Source organism: Sylvia atricapilla, chromosome 18, assembly GCF_009819655.1.
Source record: "Sylvia atricapilla isolate bSylAtr1 chromosome 18, bSylAtr1.pri, whole genome shotgun sequence".
NCBI classification, from domain to species: Eukaryota; Metazoa; Chordata; class Aves; order Passeriformes; family Sylviidae; genus Sylvia; species Sylvia atricapilla.
In genome coordinates this window covers 1,566,773-1,589,858 of record NC_089157.1, presented here as the reverse complement: position 1 = coordinate 1,589,858, position 23,086 = coordinate 1,566,773, and the positions used below count along the sequence as shown (strand labels likewise).

The 23,086-nt window shown below is 47.9% G+C and overlaps 1 protein-coding gene across 3 annotated transcripts in view; it reads left to right on the top strand.

Moving 5' to 3' along the window:
* The window catches only part of CACNA1G (calcium voltage-gated channel subunit alpha1 G), a 143,004-nt gene that overhangs the window by 81,746 nt on the left and 38,172 nt on the right, over nucleotides 1-23,086 (top strand). Inside the window, exons 15-22 of one of the 3 annotated variants that reach the window (XM_066331921.1) lie at nucleotides 3,659-3,727; nucleotides 4,619-4,645; nucleotides 6,501-6,594; nucleotides 7,156-7,910; nucleotides 14,777-14,877; nucleotides 15,966-16,089; nucleotides 18,958-19,026; nucleotides 19,901-20,085. In XM_066331921.1, coding sequence (XP_066188018.1) covers nucleotides 3,659-3,727; nucleotides 4,619-4,645; nucleotides 6,501-6,594; nucleotides 7,156-7,910; nucleotides 14,777-14,877; nucleotides 15,966-16,089; nucleotides 18,958-19,026; nucleotides 19,901-20,085 — 1,424 coding nt within the window. The remainder of the gene's footprint in view (nucleotides 1-3,658; nucleotides 3,728-4,618; nucleotides 4,646-6,500; nucleotides 6,595-7,155; nucleotides 7,911-14,776; nucleotides 14,878-15,965; nucleotides 16,090-18,957; nucleotides 19,027-19,900; nucleotides 20,086-23,086) is intronic. The other 2 variants (XM_066331922.1, XM_066331923.1) reach the window with 2 other exon arrangements.

Genomic DNA, 23,086 nt, shown 5'->3' with positions numbered 1-23,086 from the left:
GTCTCTGCCATCTGCTTCCTCGTAATGGGACTTTCATGAGACATCCTGCATTGCTGGAGGCTTTGAGGGGGCACATCGGCCTGAGCTCAACCTTTTTTTTTTGTCCTACTGCAAATCCAACTGTCCAGCTTGGAGTGGGTGTGCATGTCACCTAGTCCCCATGACAGTGGGGGACCTGTGACACCCACCTGCTCCTTGCAAAAGTTTTCCAGCTGTTCAAGAACACCCATAAGGGGAGGGGACCCTTACACCCTGCCTGGGGGTTTGTTTGGAGAGGTAAATACAACCTAAAACTCCTCACTGGGGTCTGCTTGTATGGGCTGTGCTTCTACACACTACCTCTGATTTTTTAAGGCATTCTGGGGTGAATAAATATTGGTTTAGATTTGTTGCATGTGTATTATAATATCCTGCCACCCTACGAACAGAACTGGTTTTATTATCATTACTATTTTTGAAGCTTGGAATTAAATTAAAGGAGTCATACCAGGACATAGCAAGAGGAAATATTTTTTTGTATCGTCTCTCTCTCCATGTTGGCTTTTCTTTTTTAATTGTTATTGTTGTAGCTGTTTCTGTCTGTAAACACCCCCACCATTCAGCCAAATGGGCAATCACTGCTGGGTTGTCTTAAAGAGCAAAATGTTCCTTTGCCCAGTTCTTTCAAATAGCAAAAGTGTTCCCTTGCCTGAGTGAGAAGAGGTACAAAGCTCCTTGTCTGTTCCCGGTGACAACCACGAAACCCAACCTTTGTCCAATTCAGCAAACTGATCTTTGAAGGTCACCAGCACAGGAGATCACGTGGGGCACCCACTCTGCAGAGAAAAGGATGCAGCAGCCCATTTGCCTTAAGGGAGGCTGACCCCTCTGCTCCTTGGCTCAGCCTGGTTTCCCATGTTGGAGCATGCTCCTGCTCCGCCACTGAGTATGTCTCTTCCTGGGCAGCAAATTATCCCTTGCCTTGTGGCCATGGTGCAACTCCCTGTAAAATCATGTCCTGGCTTTATGTGTTGTGGTTTCAGCCCAGTAATGATGTCCTTGAGGGTATGGCTGCCCTGAAGTCAGGGAAGTGCCAGCAGCAATCCTCGAATTTGTTCTTGGCTGTTTTCTGCAGCAGGACTGCCCCATCAACTGCCCCCACATCTCCTCTGCCAGGGCAGTGCTGGGCTGCTCCAAGCCAGCTCCATGACATCTGTGTAAGCTGAAATGTGCTGTAAGTGCTGTGAAAACCAGGGAGGAACCTCGGATTTGGGGCAGCACCGGGACAGCCTGAAGCCAGTGATGCTCATGCCAGTATTGAGCTGAGCACAGGGACCAGGAACCAGTGCAGCCCCCAAAGGCCCAACCCAGGTTGTCAGTCCTGCACAGCCATGACAATTTTAACCAACTCACACCATATTTCTATAATTTATGACTCTGATTACACTGCTATTTTCTATCTCAGGCTTTGATGATAGATTTTTCATAATAATCTTCCTTCCACATCCTCGTTATTCTGAGTTCTCTACATTCTTCCAGTAAGGTGCAGTGGCACCAAGAGATCCCTTGGCTCAACTCAGGTTTCCTTCAGCAGACTGGGAGCAAAGGTCTCTGGAGGTCAGGCTGCAGGTCTGGCCTTGCTGGTTTATGTTTATTCAGCTTTGCTGGTGTGTAGCTCTGCAAACAGATCACGTTCTGGTTTTTGCAAGCCAGCACAGAGAGGATCTTCTCCTAAGCAGAATTAATAGAGAGATCAACTCTCACTGTAAACAAACCCCGGTGTCTATGGCCTGTGTCTGCATTTGACTCTTCTGAGTTGAGTTTGTTGGGGGTTTTTTTTTAACATTCTCCTTCAGATTTCTGTGCTGAAACACAATCTCGGGGCTGCTGCCTTTATCTCCCTGGTCCTTGAGTGCCTTTTGTCAATCCACAAGCATTTTGTTAATTTTAGTACAGGCATGGCTTTGCAGCCCCAGTTGCCAGGTAGCAGATTACTACAAGCAGCTGAACAACTAAAAGGGCCTCTTCCAAACTTTAAAACTTTAAATATGGAGCAATATATCTTGCAGGATTGAGGTGGAGGTTTTTTCCCCAATTTTTCATTAATTTGCTAACCAGCTTCTCTCATGCAAAAGGCACAGGCAGGACTTATTATCATGTGGTTATTTTTGACTGCACATTCCCTGATTGAACTGGACCCTGGAGTTGGTCCAGGGAAGGTGGGCAGGTGACTCTGTTTGAGCTGCTGACTGGAAATTGCTGCCTGAGCACTCAGGTGCCTGCCTTGGAGCCTTCTCTCTGAAGCAAGGAATGACTCCTCTTAGTCAGGCATAAAGCTCCTCTCCAGAGGGAATTCCTAATAGTGTTATCTCTAAGGTGTATTCTTCCATTGGTAATCCTCCCAGTTTGTGTCCCAGATGTGTTGAGTCTGTCCTCACTGGTGGGTTTGATTCTTTCTCTCCTTTGTGCCCTGCTCCCTCCAGGTCCTCCAGCCTCTCCATCCTTTTCTCTGCAGGCACTACCTGCTCTCTAAAAGTAGCATCCTTGGGGAAATACAGATGTTCAACTTCTGGGCTTCCACCAGAGGGAACAGTCCTTCCTGCAGGGGAGATTTTGGATGGTGTTTTTCTTGCATCCCTTGCCTATTGCATTCCCATTGGCTTCAGTGGGATTTTCCTTGTGAAAGGAAAAGTTTCTGTCCTTTCCCTTTCAATGGCTTTTCCATCTCTCTCTCTGTTACAAATAAAGACTCTAAGTTAAGTGTCCATCACATCGCTGGCAAGTCCTTAAACTCTTCATCCCAGCCTAGGCTGGGATGAATTTTGTAACCATTTAGCAACCAGAGGAACGATCCATTACCCTGTAGGCATGAAATTCAGCTGGTGGGATATAATCTGTGTCCTACTGCTGCAGCATGGAACCTCCTGCTGCCCCATGGGACAGGACCAGGCACTGCCACACGGCTGGAAAATGCTGAGAAATATTGGGAGAGCCACCCCTGAGCAAGGGGAAACACAGCAAGGTGAAAAATCGTATCTGTTTTCCAAGTGAACAGGGACAGGCTGGCTTCTGGTGCTGTGAAATGTTGGGGTCATGGGTGTGGCAAAATTTCCCAGGATGGGACTGTGCCCCCCTGGCTGCAGACCTCTGATTTAAACTGCTGATTTAAATATGTGTCTCCACTAACAGGGCTGAGCAGGGATCTGAACTCACAGCAGACTGTCTCTCCTTAAATTAGGTATTTCACCTGCCAGAGCACTGATATTGTGTTAATCAAACATTCATTAAAAGCCTCCATTGCTGCTTAATGAAGATGTAATAAATAAAGATGCTATTATACAGCTGCCAAAAAAAAAAATGTTTTCAATAATTAGCTGGTGTTTCATTAGCACTATTATCACTTAGAAGCTGAAGCAAGCTCTGTTTGAAACATTTAAAGGGTATAAGGCTGGTCCCTTCAAAGGGCTGCTTTCAGCCTGAGATCTCCCTGTGCTGAGTGGAATGGATCCAGTGCCTGGCTCTCCACTGTGGCCACACACTGCCCTCCTTCCCCTTCTCCTCTGCTCCCCTGCCTCTTCTCCTGTGTTTTTGGATTCCCCACTCAGTCCTGCTGTTGAAACTGAAAACTGAACCCCACCTTCCCCTTCCTCCCTGTTCCCTCCCCCCGTTTCTCCTTCAGGAGATCTCCAAGCGAGAAGAAGCGAGTGGGCAGTTAAGCTGTATTCAGCTGCCTGTCAACTCGTCGGGGGTACGTACAGCACATCCCACTGCCACTGTGCTTGTGTCTCTCATGGTGCCTGCTCACACACTGTGGTGCTGTTCTCATTGTAATAGTTGTCATTCTTCCAAGTTCTGGAAGTGTTTTTTAGTTTTTCTTTCCTTTTTGTCACCCTCATCGTTGAGTTAGCCCTGATTTTAAGTCCCTTCCTTCTTTGAGGGACCCAGGTAAATTAAGGTGGGGGCTTCAAAGTGGCTGATGTGGATCCAGCCAACAGCTGTCACTGACCCCTTTCTGGATGCCTGCCCTGGGGAAAGCTCCCCAAGGTGCTGTCACAGCCTCTCCATGGCACAGTGACATCCTAGGGACCTCCCTGGGGATGTGGATGGTGACGCTGATTGCAGGGCACGCCTGCCAAGGATCCCTCATGCAGGCGGGGGAGGATGCCCAGGAGTGAAGGGACCTGGAATCAAACCTGTTTTGACAGGTGTGTGTGTGTTGACATGTGTGTGGGAGTCCTGTGCTCTGCAGGACAGGATAGGACAGCAGCAGGTGCACGGTGGTGTGTCCCTGAAAGGCTGGTGGAAATGCTGAGATTGCCGGAGCAATGCCACGTTACAGGATGTGAAATGGTCCTGCTCAGGTCTGAGGAAGCCGTGGATCTCTGGAGCATAGCACACCACAGACCTCACCCTTCTGCCAAACTCATCTCTCTCTTTACCACTCACTTCCCTTTCTGTCCTTTGCAAGAAGCCTGGCTTTTCCTTCAGCCCAAAAGCCCTTTCCTCTCGTATCCCAGTGTGTCAGTCCCTTTTGAAACAGGTTGGTTGAGTCATTGTGCTGCCTGGTCCAGCTTGACATGCCCTTGTTTCCCAAAAGGATTTTAACTCCCTGTTCTCTCATAACCCCTTTTCTATCCAGAAAGGCAAACTGGGAGTGCAAGAACAGGTAACAGGCAGCAGCACTGGCTGCGAGATGTTTGCCTGCACCGTCCTGAGTCTGGCACGTGGTGTTTGGGAGGGGATGCTCACTGCCCTCCAGACATGGGGTTTGGTGCTGGGGAAGGGGGTGGGAAGTCCCCACACAGCTCTGCTTTTCCCTCTTGGCAGACATCTCATTGTGCCTCTTTTTAAACCTTTCTTAGAGCTGTTGAAGAGCACTCCAGGAATACAAATCACGTCAAATTTTTCCCAGTATTTATTTCTTTTTAATAACCCATTAGGGAGAATGAGTAACTCCTGGCAGGCCTGCTGACAGGCTGAGCTGGGAGCCTCTGTGGGGAGTGTACCTGGAGCCAGCTGGAGCCCCTGTTCACACAGAGACTGGATCCGACTCCAGCAAAGCTCAGGCCAGCCTGACTTTACTGCTCCCCCTTGAAAGGTGCATTCCTGACCTTCTCAGACTGCGTCCTGCAGGAGGAGCTTCCCTGGAAAGCACAGAAGTCTTGGATCCTCAGGAGGGGAAATTTTGAGTCAACACTTCACATCACACTCTCTTTCGCCTTAAAAATATCTCTGAGTGTCCAGCCTGCCTGGAAAAAATATCTTTAATAGTTTAGTGACCCCACACTAAATAGCAGGGGAGTATTGGGGCTCATCCCTCTGGGGTTTTGCTTAATAAATGAAGTGTGGGGCACTGACCTATGTTGGATTCATCTCTTCTTCCTGTCCCATGCTGGGGTCCTTCCAAGATTTTACAACCAACAGGTAACCTAGCACCAAACCTCAGCAGTGCTGGCCAGGGCTCCTGTGGATGCAGCTTAGCCTTGGTGGGGTTTTTTGGGGCTCCTGGGCTCTCACTGCTAAAGTGAGGATATGCTTGGCTTTTCCCATCCCAGCATCTTTCCCCCCTTCCCACCTCTTCTCCATTGTGACAGGGCTTGGTGCCCTTTGCCAGAGCATTGGTTTCAGCCATGAATCCTCCTCTTTTTGGATGGGTATCGATCATTCTGGCAAGCACCTCTGCCCCTCTTAGGTGTATCCTGACTATACCACACCCTAAGCACCTTTCTGCAGTGCCAGTAGACAGGATCAGGGTCTGTGCCACAAGACCAAGCAAGAACCTAGGCACCACACAGAAAACAATGGTCAACATCATCTTCCTCTGCTTGAGGATGGGCACCTGTCAGAGCAGCTGGGCCTTGCTCAACCACCGACGTTCAAAATGGTACAGCCGAATTTAAACCCCCCAAATGATCCAGTGTAAATCCCCAAAACTCCTGCTCCTCTTGTGTGTGGAAGCTGGGAGGGAAAAGGTCCCTCGTGGCAGTCAATGTCGGGTTCTGCCACCTGGAACCTCTCTGTGCTGATGGGGCATCCATGGACACGTCACATTTGTCACATTGGAAATTCGGGGTCTGTTGTGCCCTTTCTGAACCCTGGATTGCTCCATCAAAGCATCACTAGAAAGGACCACACCCAGGGAGTTTTAGGTGTATAAATCTAGAGAGATTAGTAGGATGATCTTTTGTCCTCAAATTGCTCATCAATATCGGTCCTTCCCTAACATCTGCCACGTATGCAATTCCAGCAGCAAAAATGAAGCAATAGTTTGGTTTTTCTCCTGATCCCTTTCTGGGACCGTGTTTGGAGCCAGAGGCAATCCATCTTCCTGGTAGGAGGTTAATTAGTCTGTGGTATAAACTGTGCATGTGTCATTTTGTGGAAGGTGATGTTGCATCATGGTACCAAGTTCAGTGGATCTGTCAGGTGTGGTGTTGGACAGGGGGATCCATATTTGCAGAGGGCTGTCCGTGCACTGTGGCCCCTCAGCCTCCTTGCTGAAGCTTTCTGTTTTGCTCCAGGGTGATGCTTCCAAGTCTGATTCCGAGGGGGATCTCTTCCCCCACAGCCTGGAAGAGGAAGGAGAACTCAAGAAAAACTTGTCAAATCCAGCCTGTGAGTAATAACCCTGGGAGGTCAGGCTCTTCCACAGAAACCTTTGCTGTGATAACTGTGTCCAAAAGGAAAAAAAAAAACAAACCTCCTAGAGGGAATGCTGTAGTCCAGTTGGGTTGTGCTTGACTTTGCAGCAGGCTTGGGGTGGGACTGTGGGATGAAGACAGGGAGAGACATGATGGCATTTGAACTGTTAATTTCCCCATCGAGCCCGAGGTCTGGGCTTGTAGCGTGTCTCTGCTGGAGGAGTTTGGAGGAGGATGGAGGGAGCGGGCAGGAAATTCCCAGGGCTGGAGCTGGTGGATGTTGATGGAAGGTTGAAGGGCAGCAGCTGACATTTTAGGTGTGCTCTCCTCTACCACTAACACCTCGATCCCTTTCCTGTTTGACACCCCTCTGCTGAGCTGAACGACCCAACTCTCCTGAAGATGTGGAATCCTCCACGTCTCCCTGATGCTCAGAGCAGAGCCCTCCCTGCGCAGCAGCTTTGCCTGCCCACAAGCAGCCTGTAAGTGTCCCCCTTGGAGACGTGACACCTAAAAACCCGCTTGTATCTTCCAGTGATGGCCCTGAGCGACCACCCGGAGCTGAAGAAGAGCCTGACGCCGCCGCTCATCATCCACACGGCCGCCACTCCCATGCCCATGCCCAAGAGCGCCGTGTTCGGGGACGCGGCGCCGGGCTGCGAGTCGCGCCGGGCCAGCGGCGTGTCCGCGGAGCCCGTGGCCACCTACGAGCTCAAGTCCCCGGTACTGGCATCATCTCCCCCTGCGGGTGTTCAGTGCGCCCCCGGGGCTGTCCGTCCATCCAGCCGGCCCGGGGCGGGTGGCACGGGGCTGATGCGCTCCCTGTCCCTGTCCTTGTCACAGCCCAGCGCCCGCAGCTCCCCGCACAGCCCCTGGCGTGCCAGCAGCTCGTGGAACAGCCGCCGCTCCAGCTGGAACAGCATCGGCCGGGCCCCCAGCCTCAAGCGGCGGGGGCAGAGCAGCGAGCGCAGGTCGCTGCTGTCCGGGGAGGGCAAGGAGAGCTCCGAGGAAGGCGACAGCTCGGATGAGGAGCGCTCCAGCCGGGCCGGCAGCTTCAATGGCTCTTTGCCTCAGCGCATGGAGTCGCTGGAAACAAAAGGGTCCTTTGACCTCCAGGATACTCTGCAGGTGCCTTCCCTGTACCGGACCAGCAGCATGCACAGCACCAGGACATCTGTCTCCGAGCACCAGGACTGCAATGGGAGGACCTCTCCGGGTCTGCTGCTGCACCAGCTCCACCTGGACGAGCCCCACCAGGATGGTGATGATGGCGATGATGAAGGCAACATGGTAAGGAAGTGCCATGTGTGCATTTTGGGCTTTATGACTTGTCAAAACAAAGCTTGTCACCATCTCAGGAGTGTACAAGTGGGTGCAAAAGGGATTAGGTCTCACCATCACCACCAGACCAGAGTCACCCAGAAGGTCTCTAGGCAGTGGATGCTCTCAGAGATGGGATTGGTATCCAAGTAAGTATTACAGTGCAGTATCAGATGGCTCATGATGGAGATGTCAGGGCAAAAGTAAATCATGCAGGTTCCACTAAATCATACAGAATGAAGGCTATTGGAAATACATGCTTTACTGGTTTGGTTTTTGGGGGTTTTTTTGTTTGTTTGTTTGGTTGTTTCCTTTGTTGGGTTTTTTTTGTTTTTTTTTAAAGCAAAACAAGTAAGTCTCCCTGCTTTCCAACTATTAGCCAGTTTTCTGCCCCCCACACCGGCAGCAGAAAACTTCTACAGGCGAAGGAAGACCATGGCTTGGTCCCCCATTCCCATGGCAGCATTAGTCCCATGGAGATGGTGGTAATTTCAGAGGCTCTGCATTAATTTCCATCTGAAGAGGCATTTCACTGATAAGTGTCTCTTTCACAGGCCTGAAAAGTGTCATTTAGGAAATATAAGCTGAAAAGACTGCAGGTCTTTTGGGAAGGGATGAGGGTTCCTGGTCCTTGTTTCACATGGATGTTTGTATTTTAAAGGGGAAAAAACGGGCTCTGGCTGATTTCCCAAAGTTGTCTGCATGACTGGCAGAGTGGGGCTTGAGCTGGGCACGAGGGTGTCGCAGTTCCGGCTGTCACGTGTGCATTAGGGCCAGTTTTGGAGTGTTTTCTGCTCTTCCCAGGTTCTCTTTGTTTGATTATACCTTGTTCCCAGATTTAAAAGTGTGATGGTCTGATGTGTCATCCCAGGGGCAACTGTTTCTCTTGGCAGAACAGATGGGGTTTGGGTAGAGAAATGTGATGGTAGCAGGGGCTGTTCTGAGAACAGGAAAGCTGCAGATTATGGACATGATTTTACTCTTTTTCACTGAGTTTATTGAATGAAAATGGAATTGAGATCATGTGAAGGGATGCAAAATTTATATTAATGATAAAAGGAAAGGCCAACCTTTGCTCTCTATTGGATAAGGGAGGGAACACAGCACCTACAGGAGGGCCAGGGTCTCAGGCCCAGCCAGCACGGGTTTAGGAGGGGTAGGTCATGTTTGACCAACCTGATCTCCTTTTATGACCAGGTGACCCACCTGCTGGATGCAGGAAGGGCTGTGGGCGTTGTCTGTTTGGACTTCAGCAAGGCTTTGGACACTCCCAGAGCACACTCCTGGATAAGCTGCAGCCCGGGGCTTGGACAGGAGCACTGTGTGCTGGGTTAGGAACTGGCTGCACGGCTGGGCCCAGGGAGTGGTGGGGAATGGTGCTGCATCCAGCTGGGGACAGTCACCAGTGGTGTCCCTCAGGGCTCTGTGCTGGGGCCAGCTCTGTTCAGTATTTTTATTGATGCCATGGATGAGGGTATCGAGTCTTTCATTAGTAAATCTGCAGACACTGAGCTGGGAGCATGTGTCAATCTGGTGGAAGGTAGGATGGCTCTGCAGAGAGATCTGGAATGGTTGGATGGATGGGCAGAGTCTTACAAGATGAAGTTTAATGAGTCCAAGTGTCCAGTCCTGCACTTTGGCCACAATAACCCCCTGCAGTGCTCTAGGCTGGGGACAGTGAGGCTGGGCAGTGCCCAGGAGGAAAGGGACCTGGGGGTTCTGAACATGAGCCAGGGTGTGCCCAGGTGGCCAAGAGGGCCAGTGGCACCAATGGATCAGGAATGGTGTGGCCAGCAGGAGCAGGGGGGTCATCCTTCCCCTGGACTCAGCACTGCTCAGGCCACACCTCGAGTGCTGTGTCCAGTTCTGGGTGTCTCAGTTTAGGAAGGATGTTGAGACACTTGAGCACATCCAGAGGAGGCAGCGAGGCTGGTGAGGGGCTTGGAACACAAGCCCTATGAGGAACAACTGAGGGAACTGGGGTTGTTCAGCCTGGAGGAAAGGAGGCTCAGAGGTGACCTTACCACTCTCTACAACTCCCTGAAGGGTGGCTGTAGATAGCTGAGGGTTAGTCCTCTTCTCCAGGCAGCACTGACAGAACAAGAGGACACAGTCTCAGGCTGTGTCAAGGGAAATATTGGTTGGATGTTAGGAAAAAATTTTCACTGAAAGAATAATAAAGTACTGGAATGGTCTGCCCAGGGAGGTGGTGGAGTCACCATCCCTGGATGTGTTTAAAAATAGACTGGATGTGGCCCTTGGTGCCATGATCGAGTTAAGGTGTTAGGGCATGGGTTGGACTCGATGATCTTGAAGGTCTCTTCCAACCTAAACATTCTGTGATTCTGTGAAAAGGCAATGTTGACTCCAGACTCCTCTGCTCCTTACAGGAGGAGAAGGAGAGTTAGAGCTGGCAGAATGCACTCAGCTGTGAACTGCCTTTGCAAAAATCCATTATCACATTACATCTCCAGCATGGAATCCTCAGCCTGGGATTTTTACTCATTGTCTTAACCTGCCTTTTTACTTCCATAAAATAAATTGAATTTTTAAGAAAAGGAGTAGTAATTATTTTTGGAAAGAAAATCCCCACTATTAGAAGTGTTGAGGAGACCATTCTCTTTGTTGCTGGCTGGGGATTTTTTTTTCTCACACTCCAACATTTGCTACTTTTCCAGCTCACCTGGTCCAATCAACCCACCAGTCCATTCCATTTTCCTCCCCAGGATCAAAAGCCAGAAGTCCCCCTTCTACTGAGCATGGTGTGATGAGATGTGTCCCTCCTCTCCCAGCCAGTGCTGACGATGAACTGTTGAATAAAATTTTTGATTTTTATCATCTCCTTTTAGCATAAACCAAACATCATCCTCTGTGTACTGAGGTCTGGCTGTGGAGGGTGTCATCACCTCAATACTCTCCCATGGAATGGTCAGAAGCAAATGCCAAGGGGAAGAATTGACAGAATAGTGGAAATAAATTGTGTCCCAGCCCATGGGATAGCCACAAGTGGGATACCTTCAGCTGGCTGGTGCCTTTTCCCATGCTCTGAAATATGTCTTTACTGCAAATCACTAAACCAGATGGATAAGAAAATACTGCTTAGATTAGCAAAATGAGCCCTCAGGTTGCAGGGCTTCACTCCTGACGTTTGGGGGGAAACTTGGCTCCTAAATCAGCCTTGACAAGGTTGGGAGGAAAAAAGAATTGCATTTTAAATGGAAAAAAATGAAATACAAAACTCCCCATCAACAAAAGAAGAGAAGAACTTGACTATTACTCAGATCAAAGTAATCCTAAATATGCCCTTCTGCATCAAAGCTTTGCATTCCTCCTTGCTGCCTGAATTTGATTGTCTCTAGGCAGAAATTAAAGGAAGAGCAAAGGCTTCATCTGGATTTCCCAGGCTACCCTTCTATTAGTGCAGCTCTGCTGCCTTCAATGAGTTTATCCTGAATTTCCATCCCTCCAAGGGGCCAGAATCAGGCCTCTGACAGCTTCTCTCCCCAGAACTAGGAAACCAGGGGGCTGAAATCTATTCTTTATTGCATCACTGCAGACAAGGAGTCTCTCACAGAGTGAGTGAGCCACAACTTTCCTGGGTTCACATGGCCATGACCGGGATCAGGGATCTGCTGCCAGGTCTTTGTTGTTTCCAGCTGCTGGATTTTAGATGCTTTTGGGCACTTTCTACCCAAATTGTTCAGTGCTCACAGCAGAAAGTGAGGGAATACTGATTATGCAACCAGTGTGTTCCCTCCTCCCCAAAACCTCACTGCATTTTCCTATTGCAGTTCCTTTCCCTTTGAGTATATTTGCAGTTCCTTTCTCTCTGTGGTATATGGTCCAGCCATTCACAAACCCTCTCAGCCTGTCTCTGTTGCATGTTAAAATTAAATAATCAGGTCCTGAGCACCTCTGTGCAGCTTCCAGCTTGCCTGGAGGTTCTCTGCCACTCACACAGCATTTTTCAGCAGTTCCCCTATCCTTATAATAAATCTTTTATAAATCTAAGCCTTACTCTGAGGAGTGCATCAGTCATCTTTTATTGCCAACTGCCTTCATCCTCAGAAGTGCATTAATATCTGAAATTCCTAATAATAATAATAATTTAAAAAGCAGCTATTTATCAGCAGCTCTCATTGCTGTGGGATTGAGGGGCTCCATTCCCACTTCTGCTTGTTAACACCCAGCATCTTCCCACATCCTGGCTCCTGCTGCCTCTGGCGAGGGGTTTGGATGGGGAGATTTTGTCCAAGTCATTGGCAACTGAATTAAAGATTAGTTTTCTTCTCCCCTCACATCTTTATTCATCCTGTCCAGGTGTGGTTTATGAACAAATAGACGTGATTTAAGCCACATAATTGACATCTCACTTTGAACATAATGCAGGCTTGAGCAGCAATCAGTGCCATTGTCAGCACTTGGAGCCTGCCCGGACCTCACTGGGAAAGCCTTGGATGGGGCTGAGGCTGGAAACACTTGGGGTTTATTTCATAAATACCTTACCATTGGCTCAAATTAACTGAGCTGTACTGTTCCACGTGTGGAAATATGGAGTAGTTTCTCTGAGTTTAGGTTTCTGGGGATGTACTTTGCCTTGCTTAGGGCAGCCGGGCTGCAGCCCCAGGTGAGCCCTGGTGCTCACCTGTACTGTAACTCACTGAATAGAGAGACATGATGGAAGATCATTTTTTGCCTCTGTTATCTGATTTAGCTCACTAACTGCAAGCTGCCACAATTAGCCAAACTCCAAAATATCTTTGGCATTAAAATTAGACAAAAGGAATATAAAGAAGTATTCTGTGCTGCTGACGCATTACCATTCACTACAAATCCCCCTGATAAATACCAGAACTGCTCTGAATAATAGATACTTCTGGAAACCTTCCAGCTCACAAAATGAACTGGACTGAGTCGTAGCTATTACTCCATGTCCAGAGGCTAGGGTAGCAATCACTGCTCTCACCACAGCTTTGAGCAGACACCCGATTTTCATCCATTTATTTACCTTTGTTAAATCCATGGATAATTAGACTAACCAGGCTGCTTGAAGGGATAACACAACCCCAAGGATCCATGCTCTATTAAATACAGTTTAGAGAGAAGAGAGCAGTTCTGACTCCTTTGCCTGAAGCTGGAAAAGGGATGTGAGAACATCCAAGACAACCAAAACCCCACTGGTGTGCAGTGTGCAGTGCATGGTCTGTGTGTGTAGAAGTTGAGGGAAGGAGGGATGGCTAAAGGAGCAGGGTAGAAAGCTCTAACTTTTCTTTTTGTTATTCCAACTTTTCTTCTTACTTGCCCAAGGTAGTTTTCACTTTCTGAAAGGTTCAGGTTGTCACCAAGGGCTTTCATTAAAACAGGCACTACACCAATTACTCCCCATCACTAATGAGATCCCAGGCTGAGTGTCTGTAGGAAGAGAAAGCACTTCCTCCACTCCGCTCAATTATCCTAACAAATCTCTTTTTTACAGTCCAGAGTCCTTCAGGTGCTAACAGTTTGCCTCAGAGTGAATCCTTCCTCCCTGTTTCCAAGATGAAATAAATAGAAGTGCCTTAGTCCTGGAGAACAGGTGCTCCTGGGGTGTGAGGATGGTTCCTGTGCTGTCCTTCACACCCCTCTGTGTCCTCAAGGCCCTGAAATCTCTAGAAGCTTCAAACACCTCACGTGGTCATATTTCCAGTCTGACCATCGAAACCCAGATGGTAGCAGAGAAATAAGGCTTATGAAAGAGCAAGGATTAGTTATTATTTATCTGCAAAGCACTCTGGTGACAGTGCACACACCAGTCTGTGCTTTGATGGGGAAGGGCTGGGGAAGCCCTAGTGTGGTGAGCAAGATGTTGGCCTGGCTTTTAATCATTGTCCATGCACAGGGTGCACTGCTTTGCCAGTAAGATTGAAGACCTTGATTTTCCTTTGGACATCTGTGGATGAGAAGGTGATAAACTTAAGTCAGAAGTTGTAGCAGCCAGGATGAGGCATCCCCTCAGCATCAATTTTTTATGTCTTTGGTTGACTAGTTGGCTCAGGCTTTTGCAGTCTGCCCTCCTGACCTGAAATGACCTTGGAGACAGTCTATAACATAAGTATGCATGGCTGAGGATGTGCTGTGGTTTCAAGTAGGAATTAATTTGCAGGAATTGGATGGCCCATGTTCATGCAGGTCAGGCTGCATGGTGTTCCCTTCTGGCTTTATAATCTCCCAGCTAATCTGTTCATGCTGAATGAGAAGCAGATGATCACTGTTGTGTTCCTGGACCAAAACTTGGGCCTCAAATGATTTCTTCAACTTTCCAGTGGTGCGTGGACACAAGGCTTGGCCCAGCAAGGAGCAGGAATCCCTCCCTCTGCTCCCTTTATAACCTCTGACATAAGTATTCTTATTGTTTTAAAACCATTCTTATGGTTTTAAAAAAACCAAACAAAAATACCCCACAAAAATTCCCCAAAATACCTTAGAAGTTTCAGGCAAGCACCTGATGAGTATTTGGAGGGACTGAGTGGGTTATCATGCCTTTGGGCAAGGGGTTTATTTATCATGTTTGTCCTCTTTGACAACTCTGTACCAGATGCAGTTACCATGCAGAGAAGGAAGCAAGACCAAGTTCTGTGAGCTCACAGGGCTGGCACAGCCCTCATCTGGCTGTCAGAGCTCCTTCCCCTGCCCAGCAGGGTCTTGTTTAGGGACATCATTGAATTTCAGCCTCACTGAGCACTTGAAGATAAGTTTTTAGTGAAAAGCTGCACCAAGTCCTTCACGTGGAAGTTTTGGGGGGTTGTTGTTTTAACAGTTCTGTGTTTTCCTCCTGCTCTGTACATTTTTCCCTCCAGAGCAAAAAGGACCGCATGAAGGCGTGGGTACGGGCACGGCTCCCCACCTGCTGCAAAGAGAGGGACTCCTGGTCCATCTACATCTTTGCCCCTCACTCCAGGTAAGGCAGGGATGGTGTGGTGGGATGGATGGTTTATCCCAGATGGGTCTCTGCATGTCCACAAAACTCTCAGCCCTTCCCCTGCCCAGCATGACAGCAGGGTTGAATAGCAAACAGTTGCTGGCTGCAGAGAGCACAGGGGTGTCTAGTCAAGACCCATAGCCCAGGGCACGACTGCAGCTTCATCAGGTTCCTCATTTCCTTTGGCAGTGATGCCAGTGCTCTGCAAGTTTTTCACTTGGTGGAGTGTGATGAGCTTGGAGCAAGGGGGAGAGGTGCAGCATCAAGCAGAAAAATCTGCATTGGCCCCGCCACACACTTAAAACACAGCAAAGGACTCCCTGGCCTCCTCAGCCTGCCTCTCAACTGAACTTCTCTGTCCTCCCCTTCCCTTTCTCTCAGAGAACAGCCTCTCCTTTCTCCAAGGCCCCAGCTCTGCCCTCCCCAGGGCCTGGCCATGTGGGGCCAGCTGAGCTGTGTGCTGTTTGATGCGTTCCTCTGGGCACGCACCCGAGGGTTTCCCGTGTTGGAGCTGAGGGCTCTGGACAACGTTCAGGTTCATTCATACCAAAGATTAGAGAGATTTTCAGAAACAGACTTTGGGAAATGTAATACGGTATTATAAATCCTGAGTCAGTGTACAGCCATCTGTCACAATAAATAGCTTCTGTCCCTTTGTTTCGTGTGTGCTCAACCCTTATGGGCTCACTGGGAGTGTTCCTCCCTTTATTTAAGCTAAACCTGAGCACCAGGAACCAGGTAGGGGGGCAGATCCAAACCTGGCTGTGTGTCTGAGTCATGGAAGCAGCTGCCCCGTTCCAAGTGAGCAGAGCCCCCTGTGAACATTCCCAGGGCTTGAAATTTGTGGCTCAGGTCTGTAGCTCAGATCCCTTTCTGTTCATAACCCAATCTGCCCTCAGTGTGCAGCTCTGCCAGGGAGGGGATTGGGAGATTGGAGCTCATCTGCTTTGCAAGCAGTGCTCAATTCCCCTGCTATGAGTTGAGCTGCTGTGTGTCTCCCCAGCCAGATGAGCATTAATAGCTAGTCTGTGTCTACTCTTTTTTTTTTTTTTTTCCTCTCTCGACAGATTCCGTCTGATGTGCAATAAAATCATCACTCACAAGATGTTTGATCATGTCGTCTTGGTGATCATTTTCCTGAACTGCATTACCATTGCCATGGAACGACCCAAAATTGAGCCTCACAGCGCTGTGAGTTTCTGAGGTTTTCCTGTGCTCCTCATGGAGCAAGCACCTGTGGCTTAGACCCCACTGCTTTGCACTCAGTCTTGTTTTCTTTCTCTTTTAAAATGGGAAGGTGCCAACACCCCCTGAGTATCCTTTGAATTAGGTGTAGCAACTCTCCTGGCCCCTCCCCAGTCTCCTTTCAAAGCACAAGAGCACAGATCGTGGCCTGCGATATATCCAATATCTCATTTTTGGAAGCACGATCAAGGTTTTAACACATGACATAGCATGACATCTGTCTCAGTTTCCTTCCCTGAGAAACCTTCAAACACTTTTCCTCTCTCAACACAATGTTCGCTTCTCCCATCTGTTCCCCACAGGCAAGTATGTGTGGTGCGAATGGAATGGGGAAACTGTTCATTTCATACTCTTCTCTCCCCTTTGTGCATCAGCTTTGTTGTGACACCAGAAAAACTGAATTGATGCAGGCACGGCAATGCCAGTTCTTGGAACCTCTTTGTTCTAATACTCTGTGTAAGGATTCCTCAAACTAGACCCTCCAGCACCAGCGTCCAGCAATCAGAGGGGTAGAATCATTCTATTGCTCTTTCGTTTAGCATAGATTTGGGCTGAAATGTGCTGGGCTCTGGCTGATTTATCGCCCAAGATTGCTCATATCACAATCATATAGAATCCTGTTTTGTTGATGTAGGCGTGTCAGGCTGTTCATTTTTGTGGATTTTCAATGTAAGACCTTAAAACTGGAGTCTAGGCTGCTCTCTCCCTATTTTAAGCATTTCCTGGTAGTCTTTCTTACGGTAACAGTTTGCCCAGCAGTCCTTTCCCTAAATCCTTTTTTTTTTTTTTTCAGTTCCCATGCAGTCATGCACCAGCTCACAGCTACAAGAAGGGAGCAGGGCTCCCTGCCAGCTGATGTAGCAGGAGATCACCCTGCTTATCCCCAAAAGGGGCACCCTGAGAACCTCCCTTAAAACTCTAAATGCTTCCTTTGAGCCCCTTGATATTTCCTCTGAGAGTTACCACTCCCCAAGACTGGCTCCAAAAGGAGCTGCAGGTGAACAGAGAAGGGAAATGGATAACAATGTGAGCTGGAGGAGCCCACAGCAAAGAGCTGTAGCACACAAACCCAGTATTTCTTACAGGAGAGGAGGAGCTATGGTGTCCCTCGGCATTGGGAGAGTGCTATGAGGAATGGAGAGAGATTGGTGTGAAGTTCATCACAATTAGGTTATAACAAGGGAGCTGGACCATGGCCTGGGAGCTGCAGAGAAGGGGAATGCTGAGCAGTGGGGCAGGGGATGCAGGAGGAGTGCATGAGCCCTGCCTGTGCAGATGGAGCTCTCATCTGGAAACCGAGAAAGTTAGTCCAGGTTGAGTTGTTTAAAATAATTGTTCTTTGCTTCCCTGAGCTGTGGATTTTCTAACTGCTTCAAGTGAGTTCTCTCTCCTGTCCCAGTTTCAGCTGGCTTATCTGAACAGGGCCCACTGTTGGGAGCCAGCATGCACTCCCCACTGCAGAGTGCACCACATGGGCCGGGGAGATTATCCTTCCAAATAGCCACATGCTTGCCAGGCAGGAATGCAATATCCTCAGTCTCACCTCCATGCTACTGGTGTTTTATCTCCAGCTGCACAAGCAGGTCCCTATCTCCTCCCTCCTGCCCAGTGCCTGCCCCCCACAGCAGCCTTTTGTGTGGCAGTCAGCTAACAATGGAGATGTTTCCTATCACAGCCCATGCAATCACAGTACAGGTCTAGGACCTAATTAATTATGGACCCTGTATGGAAACAAGCTATTTTGTGGTTCCTGAGTCACTTCCAGTAAATCATGATCTGGCAGGCGAGAGAGTTGCCAAGGTGTTTTATCTTGTTTAAATTGCATCTCATTTTGAGTGAGAGATCTACATCTATTATGGGACTGCTCTGTAGGGAGAGGCAGAAATAAATCCAAAATTGTTAAAAGCAGGACTGGGGCCAATATATGTGCTCATACATACGTGCACATGCATCATCATTCCTCCAGCCTCTGCCTTCTGTTGTCCATTTCTCAGTGCAGGGAATCAGAAGCTGTCTAGGGATTAGGGAAAAGTGTAATTTATTTAATAATCGTCATTAAAAAGAAAGGTTTCTGCTAGCTGTAGATAGGGAACCAGTCCATGGGCTCATCTGTAATCACTAGCTGCTCTTGCTGAGTGATGGCACTGAGGAGGACATGGTCTGGTGGATAGTTCAGGGGACTGGGAAATGAGGCTGTTGGGCTTCACGCCAGGTGTAGCCCGTGGCTTTGGGGAGCAGAATCGACCTTTTGGGGGCAGGTCTCAGCTGGCATGAAGCCTCAGAGCTTTGCTGGCTTCGCTGGAGCTGTGACAACTCATGCCAGCTGCGCTTCAGCATCCCACGGGTCCTGCTGCCTCACAGCTCTGTCACTCTAATACTGACTTAATTTCTAGGAGAATTGGGAGCTCAGTGATATTTACACAATCCAGTGATGCCTGCAGGTGAAAGGCAGGTAGAGATTTGTCAAGCACGTTTCAAGGAGGGCACATCTCCCTGTTTCCGCTGTGTGTGGTGGGAGGGTGATTTGGGGGAAATTGGGGAGGATTTGGAGGCAAATGGGAGGCGTTGGAGGTAAGGCGCTGGCGGCTGTCCCTGTCCATGGTGCTGACACAGAGCCGGGCACCGGCAGGGCTGAACCACAGGGTGTTGTTATCTTAAATATTTGGATCTTTTCCTCTTTGCAAGCAAACAGTCCAAGGCTTGTTTCAGCACAGAATCGGGAGAGCAGTTTTCAAGCACCCAAATATGCACGGGGGGATGCACAGCTGCACAGAGCAGGCCATAAAATAGTGTCTCTCATTTTCTTTTTCATAGGAACGGATTTTCCTAACACTCTCCAACTACATCTTTACAGTCATCTTCCTGACTGAGATGACAGTTAAGGTAAATGCAGGTGGAAACACAAGTGCCTGTGTTATATTAGTTGTTTTTTATTATGGTGGACTCCCAAAACCCTTAGGTCTCCTAGCTGTGAGTGTGGTGTATATTTTCCTCTTCCGAATCGTACTGAGATGCCCACCACATGCCTTATTCTGAGCATGTTTTACATCAGAACAATCTCCCTGAAGTTGCTCTTGATTTACACCATTATAGGAGCAATGAGATCCTTGAATTCAGCAATCCTGCCCTATTCAGAAAAGCTCTTGAGCATATGCTTAACTTTGACCACGCATGTAAGTCCCATTGTCTTCAACAACCAGCTGTCCTCAACAATGTAAGCTGCTGTGTGCTGTCCTGAGGACAGAGAGACTTAAGCACATTGAAACACTTTGCTGGATTTGAGGCAGGAGGCTCAGAAACCCATGGCTGTAAATGTCTCTTGTGTAATTCATAATCATCTCACTGAACAATTGCTCTTTCTTTGGAAAGTTTTTTTAGTTTATTTATTTGCAAAGATTGTACATGATTGCTTCGGTCAGCCACTCTTCATCTTCTCTCATGCAGTCTATAGGAATAAATATGATAATTTTTTTTTTTTATGCCAGAGCTAAAAATATTAGGAACAGTTTTGTGAGGTAGGTTTATCTGCATTAAAAGTACATCAGCTGTAAGGGACAACCTGGGATGTTTCTGCAGCAGTATTTTCATAATTCTTTCCATAGAACACTTTGCTGATTTGTCTAATTAAGGTTGTGTACTGGGAAGCAAGTAGACTCACAGACTGGTGTCTGTAAATAACATTCTCAGCAGGTTGCTAACTGCAACAAACATGTTGGATGTTACAGTCATAATTTGTTGTAACTTGGTGTCTGGGCAGGTGGTGGCACTAGGCTTGTGTTTTGGGGAGAAAGCCTACTTGAAGAGCAGCTGGAATGTGCTGGATGGGGTTCTGGTGCTCATCTCTGTCATCGACATCCTGGTCTCGATGGTGTCAGACAGCGGCACGAAAATCCTGGGGATGCTGCGTGTTCTGAGGCTGCTGAGGACACTGCGGCCCTTGAGGTAAGTAGAGGCAGAGGAAGACCTAAAGGCTGTAGGATGTGTGTGTCAAAGGTAGGGCTGAGCATTCATGCAAGGGAAGGGGCAGTTAGACAAGGGCACAGCGTCTGTCAGCGGTGTCATCCCGGCCTCCTGCAGCTCTGCGGGTCCTGCTGAACTGAGAGCTCTGGACCCTGGCTGTGTTTTGGGACCAGCCCCAAGTGCAATAGGAAACTGATCAATGCCTCTTTTGCTCATTAAAACACACATCCCCTGCTATTTGTGTTCTCATTTGCTCTGTGTAAAGTGCAGCTTAACAGCTTCTTCTCCCCCTTTCCTTCAGGCACTCAATGGCTTTCGTAACAAAGAGGGAAATTAGTAGCAGGTGGTAGATCATTTTTAAGGAAGCAGAGACTTAACTGTTGCTTAACATAGAATGCAAAGAAGATTTCTTTCCCAGCTCCCCATTAATTTTAGAGAAACATTTACTTTGAAAATGACCCAGACAAGATGAAAATAACTGTTCCACTAATTTGGCCCCCCAACTCTGCCAGCAGGCAGTATCCCATGCTCCAGGGACAGGCTTCACTCTGATAAGAACCTGCCCAAGACCAACCTCTTCTAAAGAGGCATCTGTTTGTGACCTGTACCCCAAGGCATGAAGCTTTCTCTTCATGCTAAATGCAGTTCCTCTTTAATACCATTGTTGCTGCTCCTGTTATGCAGCAGCTAATAAACCTTCCTCCTCAAAGCATCTTTGTGTGCCTGTCATATCTCACTGCTGCTTCCTCCATAAAAAGGTTCGCTTTGAGTCAGGATTTTTTCTTTCAGAACAGAAAAACAGGACCTTGCTTCTGATAGAGAATGTTGTTTTACTACTCATGTGAATAATAAGTCTAAATAACAATGGGCATGCCTGTACATATCTTTGAAATATTCTCAACAACTATTAAGGACATTCTGTTAAATTGGTCTGTATATGTGTGTTGTGCCTGGTGAGTTTTAGGATGTGAACTGCTTTTAATCATTTTTATCTGGAAAGCTGGTACCATTGGGGTAGTTCAGCTCCCTCCCCACGTAAGTAGACTGTATTCCTATGTGACTCCAATTCAGGCTCTTCTCTCTTTGTGTGTCCCCTGGTATCTCCTGCTGTTTCTGGGTAGTTTCTGCCCAGTTGTTGGTTGGCTAGATCTGCTCTGCTCCTCTATTTTTGCTGATTTTTGACTTATGTTAAGAAAACCTATGAAATAATCTAGATGGCTCAGGATAAAAGAAGGTTTGATTTCTCTTCTCTGAACTGGGGAATGCAAGTTCTTCTTTTGATATTCCATGGTTAAATCACATTTAAAGAGAGACATTTGGCTTGTGCTGATCTCTGCTGGAGTCACCTGTCTGACCTGGTCGAAGCCCTGTATTCTTCTTTGTAGGTCTATAGGGCTGTCTGGCCAGGTCTTGGGTCTTTTTTAACTGGAGCCTTCCTCTGTACTCACCTCTGTGCATGAATAATCTGCAGTTGTGGGGAATAATCCACTCAGTAACTCAGTAACAACAGGCTGAAGGAAGACCTGCCATCTGAAGCATGTGTGGGATTAGGCTCTTCCACTGCTACTGCATTTCTGTTGGTATTTGATTTGTTTTTTCAAGAGAGTAAGTGCACATTTTCAGCCAACATGCTGCTTTCTACTACAGAGGAAATGTAAAAAACCGCAGCAACAAGCCCATTCCTTAAATATGTTCAGAATCAGTTCTGTTCTACAATTATTAGATTTGTAGGAAATGAAAAGGCAGCCGTCAAACTGGGGGCTTTTCAGTAAGTCATAAATCTCTGCCTGTGGAGCCCATCTGCCTCGGTGCCACACATCTGGGCTGCTCTGATCAGCCTCTGCCCACAGCTGCCCTCGCTGCCTTTGCTGTGTTTGGCTCAGGGATCACATCCTCACTGCAGAGCCTGGGATGTGTAGCTGCATCCAGGTGGGGTGACAGCTGGGACAGGTGACCTGAGGTCTCTGCACACCGTGACTTCAGTTACCGTGTCTGCTGAAGTCTCTCGAGGAGGCTAAGCCAGTTTTTCTTCTCCAGGAAAGTGTAAGGCGGAGACCAAAGCAAATGCACCACTCATAGCACAGAGGAGCAAACCTGTCTCCTCCTGTCCTCCTTTCTGAGGACACTCCAGGACAGGGGTGTAGGAGGACACCTCAGTGAGAAGCCAAGCTAAAAAGCTGTGTGTGTTATGCTCAGCTTGAAGGCAGAGACAACCCTCGTCATCTCTGTGTTGGTTTTCCCACTGGATGGCCTGGAAGGGGGATTCTTGCAAATGATCTCCCTCATTCTGTCTCTGATTTTCTCACCCCATTGCTTTATGCAGCACACAAAACCCCACACACTTCTGTCTTCTGCCTAGGCATTAAAAAAGCCTGTATGCAAATCATAGGGTTTTGATTGCATTTTTGATAATCAGCCTCCAAACTGAATCCATGAAGATTCAAGCCCAGCTTTATGACCAGAATTCCAAAAATAAATTCACAGTGGAATGACATTTAAAGATGTTTCCCTGACCCTCTGATGTTTCAGCCAGTAAAGGCATTGCTTATACAATAACATTCCTTCCTAACACATTCAGCCTGCTGTTGTTGGGATCAAGTATTATAGCTTAAAATACGAGAGAAATCAAAACTGAAAATGTATTCAGATTTAATGTAGGTGGACTTCTGAGCTGTTTTACTCTCTACGGAGCCTGGGCTTTGACTTCTAAAGCACACAGATAAATTATTCACTTTTATACTATCGTTGTCTAATAGTCATTTCATAACTCTTCTATCTATCATATTATCACCTTTGCTAATTTTCTTTTAATCTATGGAGGAAGGTTTCATTAATGTTGATCTCTTGCTTCATCTAAGTGCTGCTACTTCTTCTGAGAGTTCTCATCAGGAAGGCTTAATGATGGTAATGGATCCAACTGGGATGATGTTGGCAGTGGGTTTGAAGCATCTCACACCAGGGGTTCAGCGGCGTTGGGAATCCT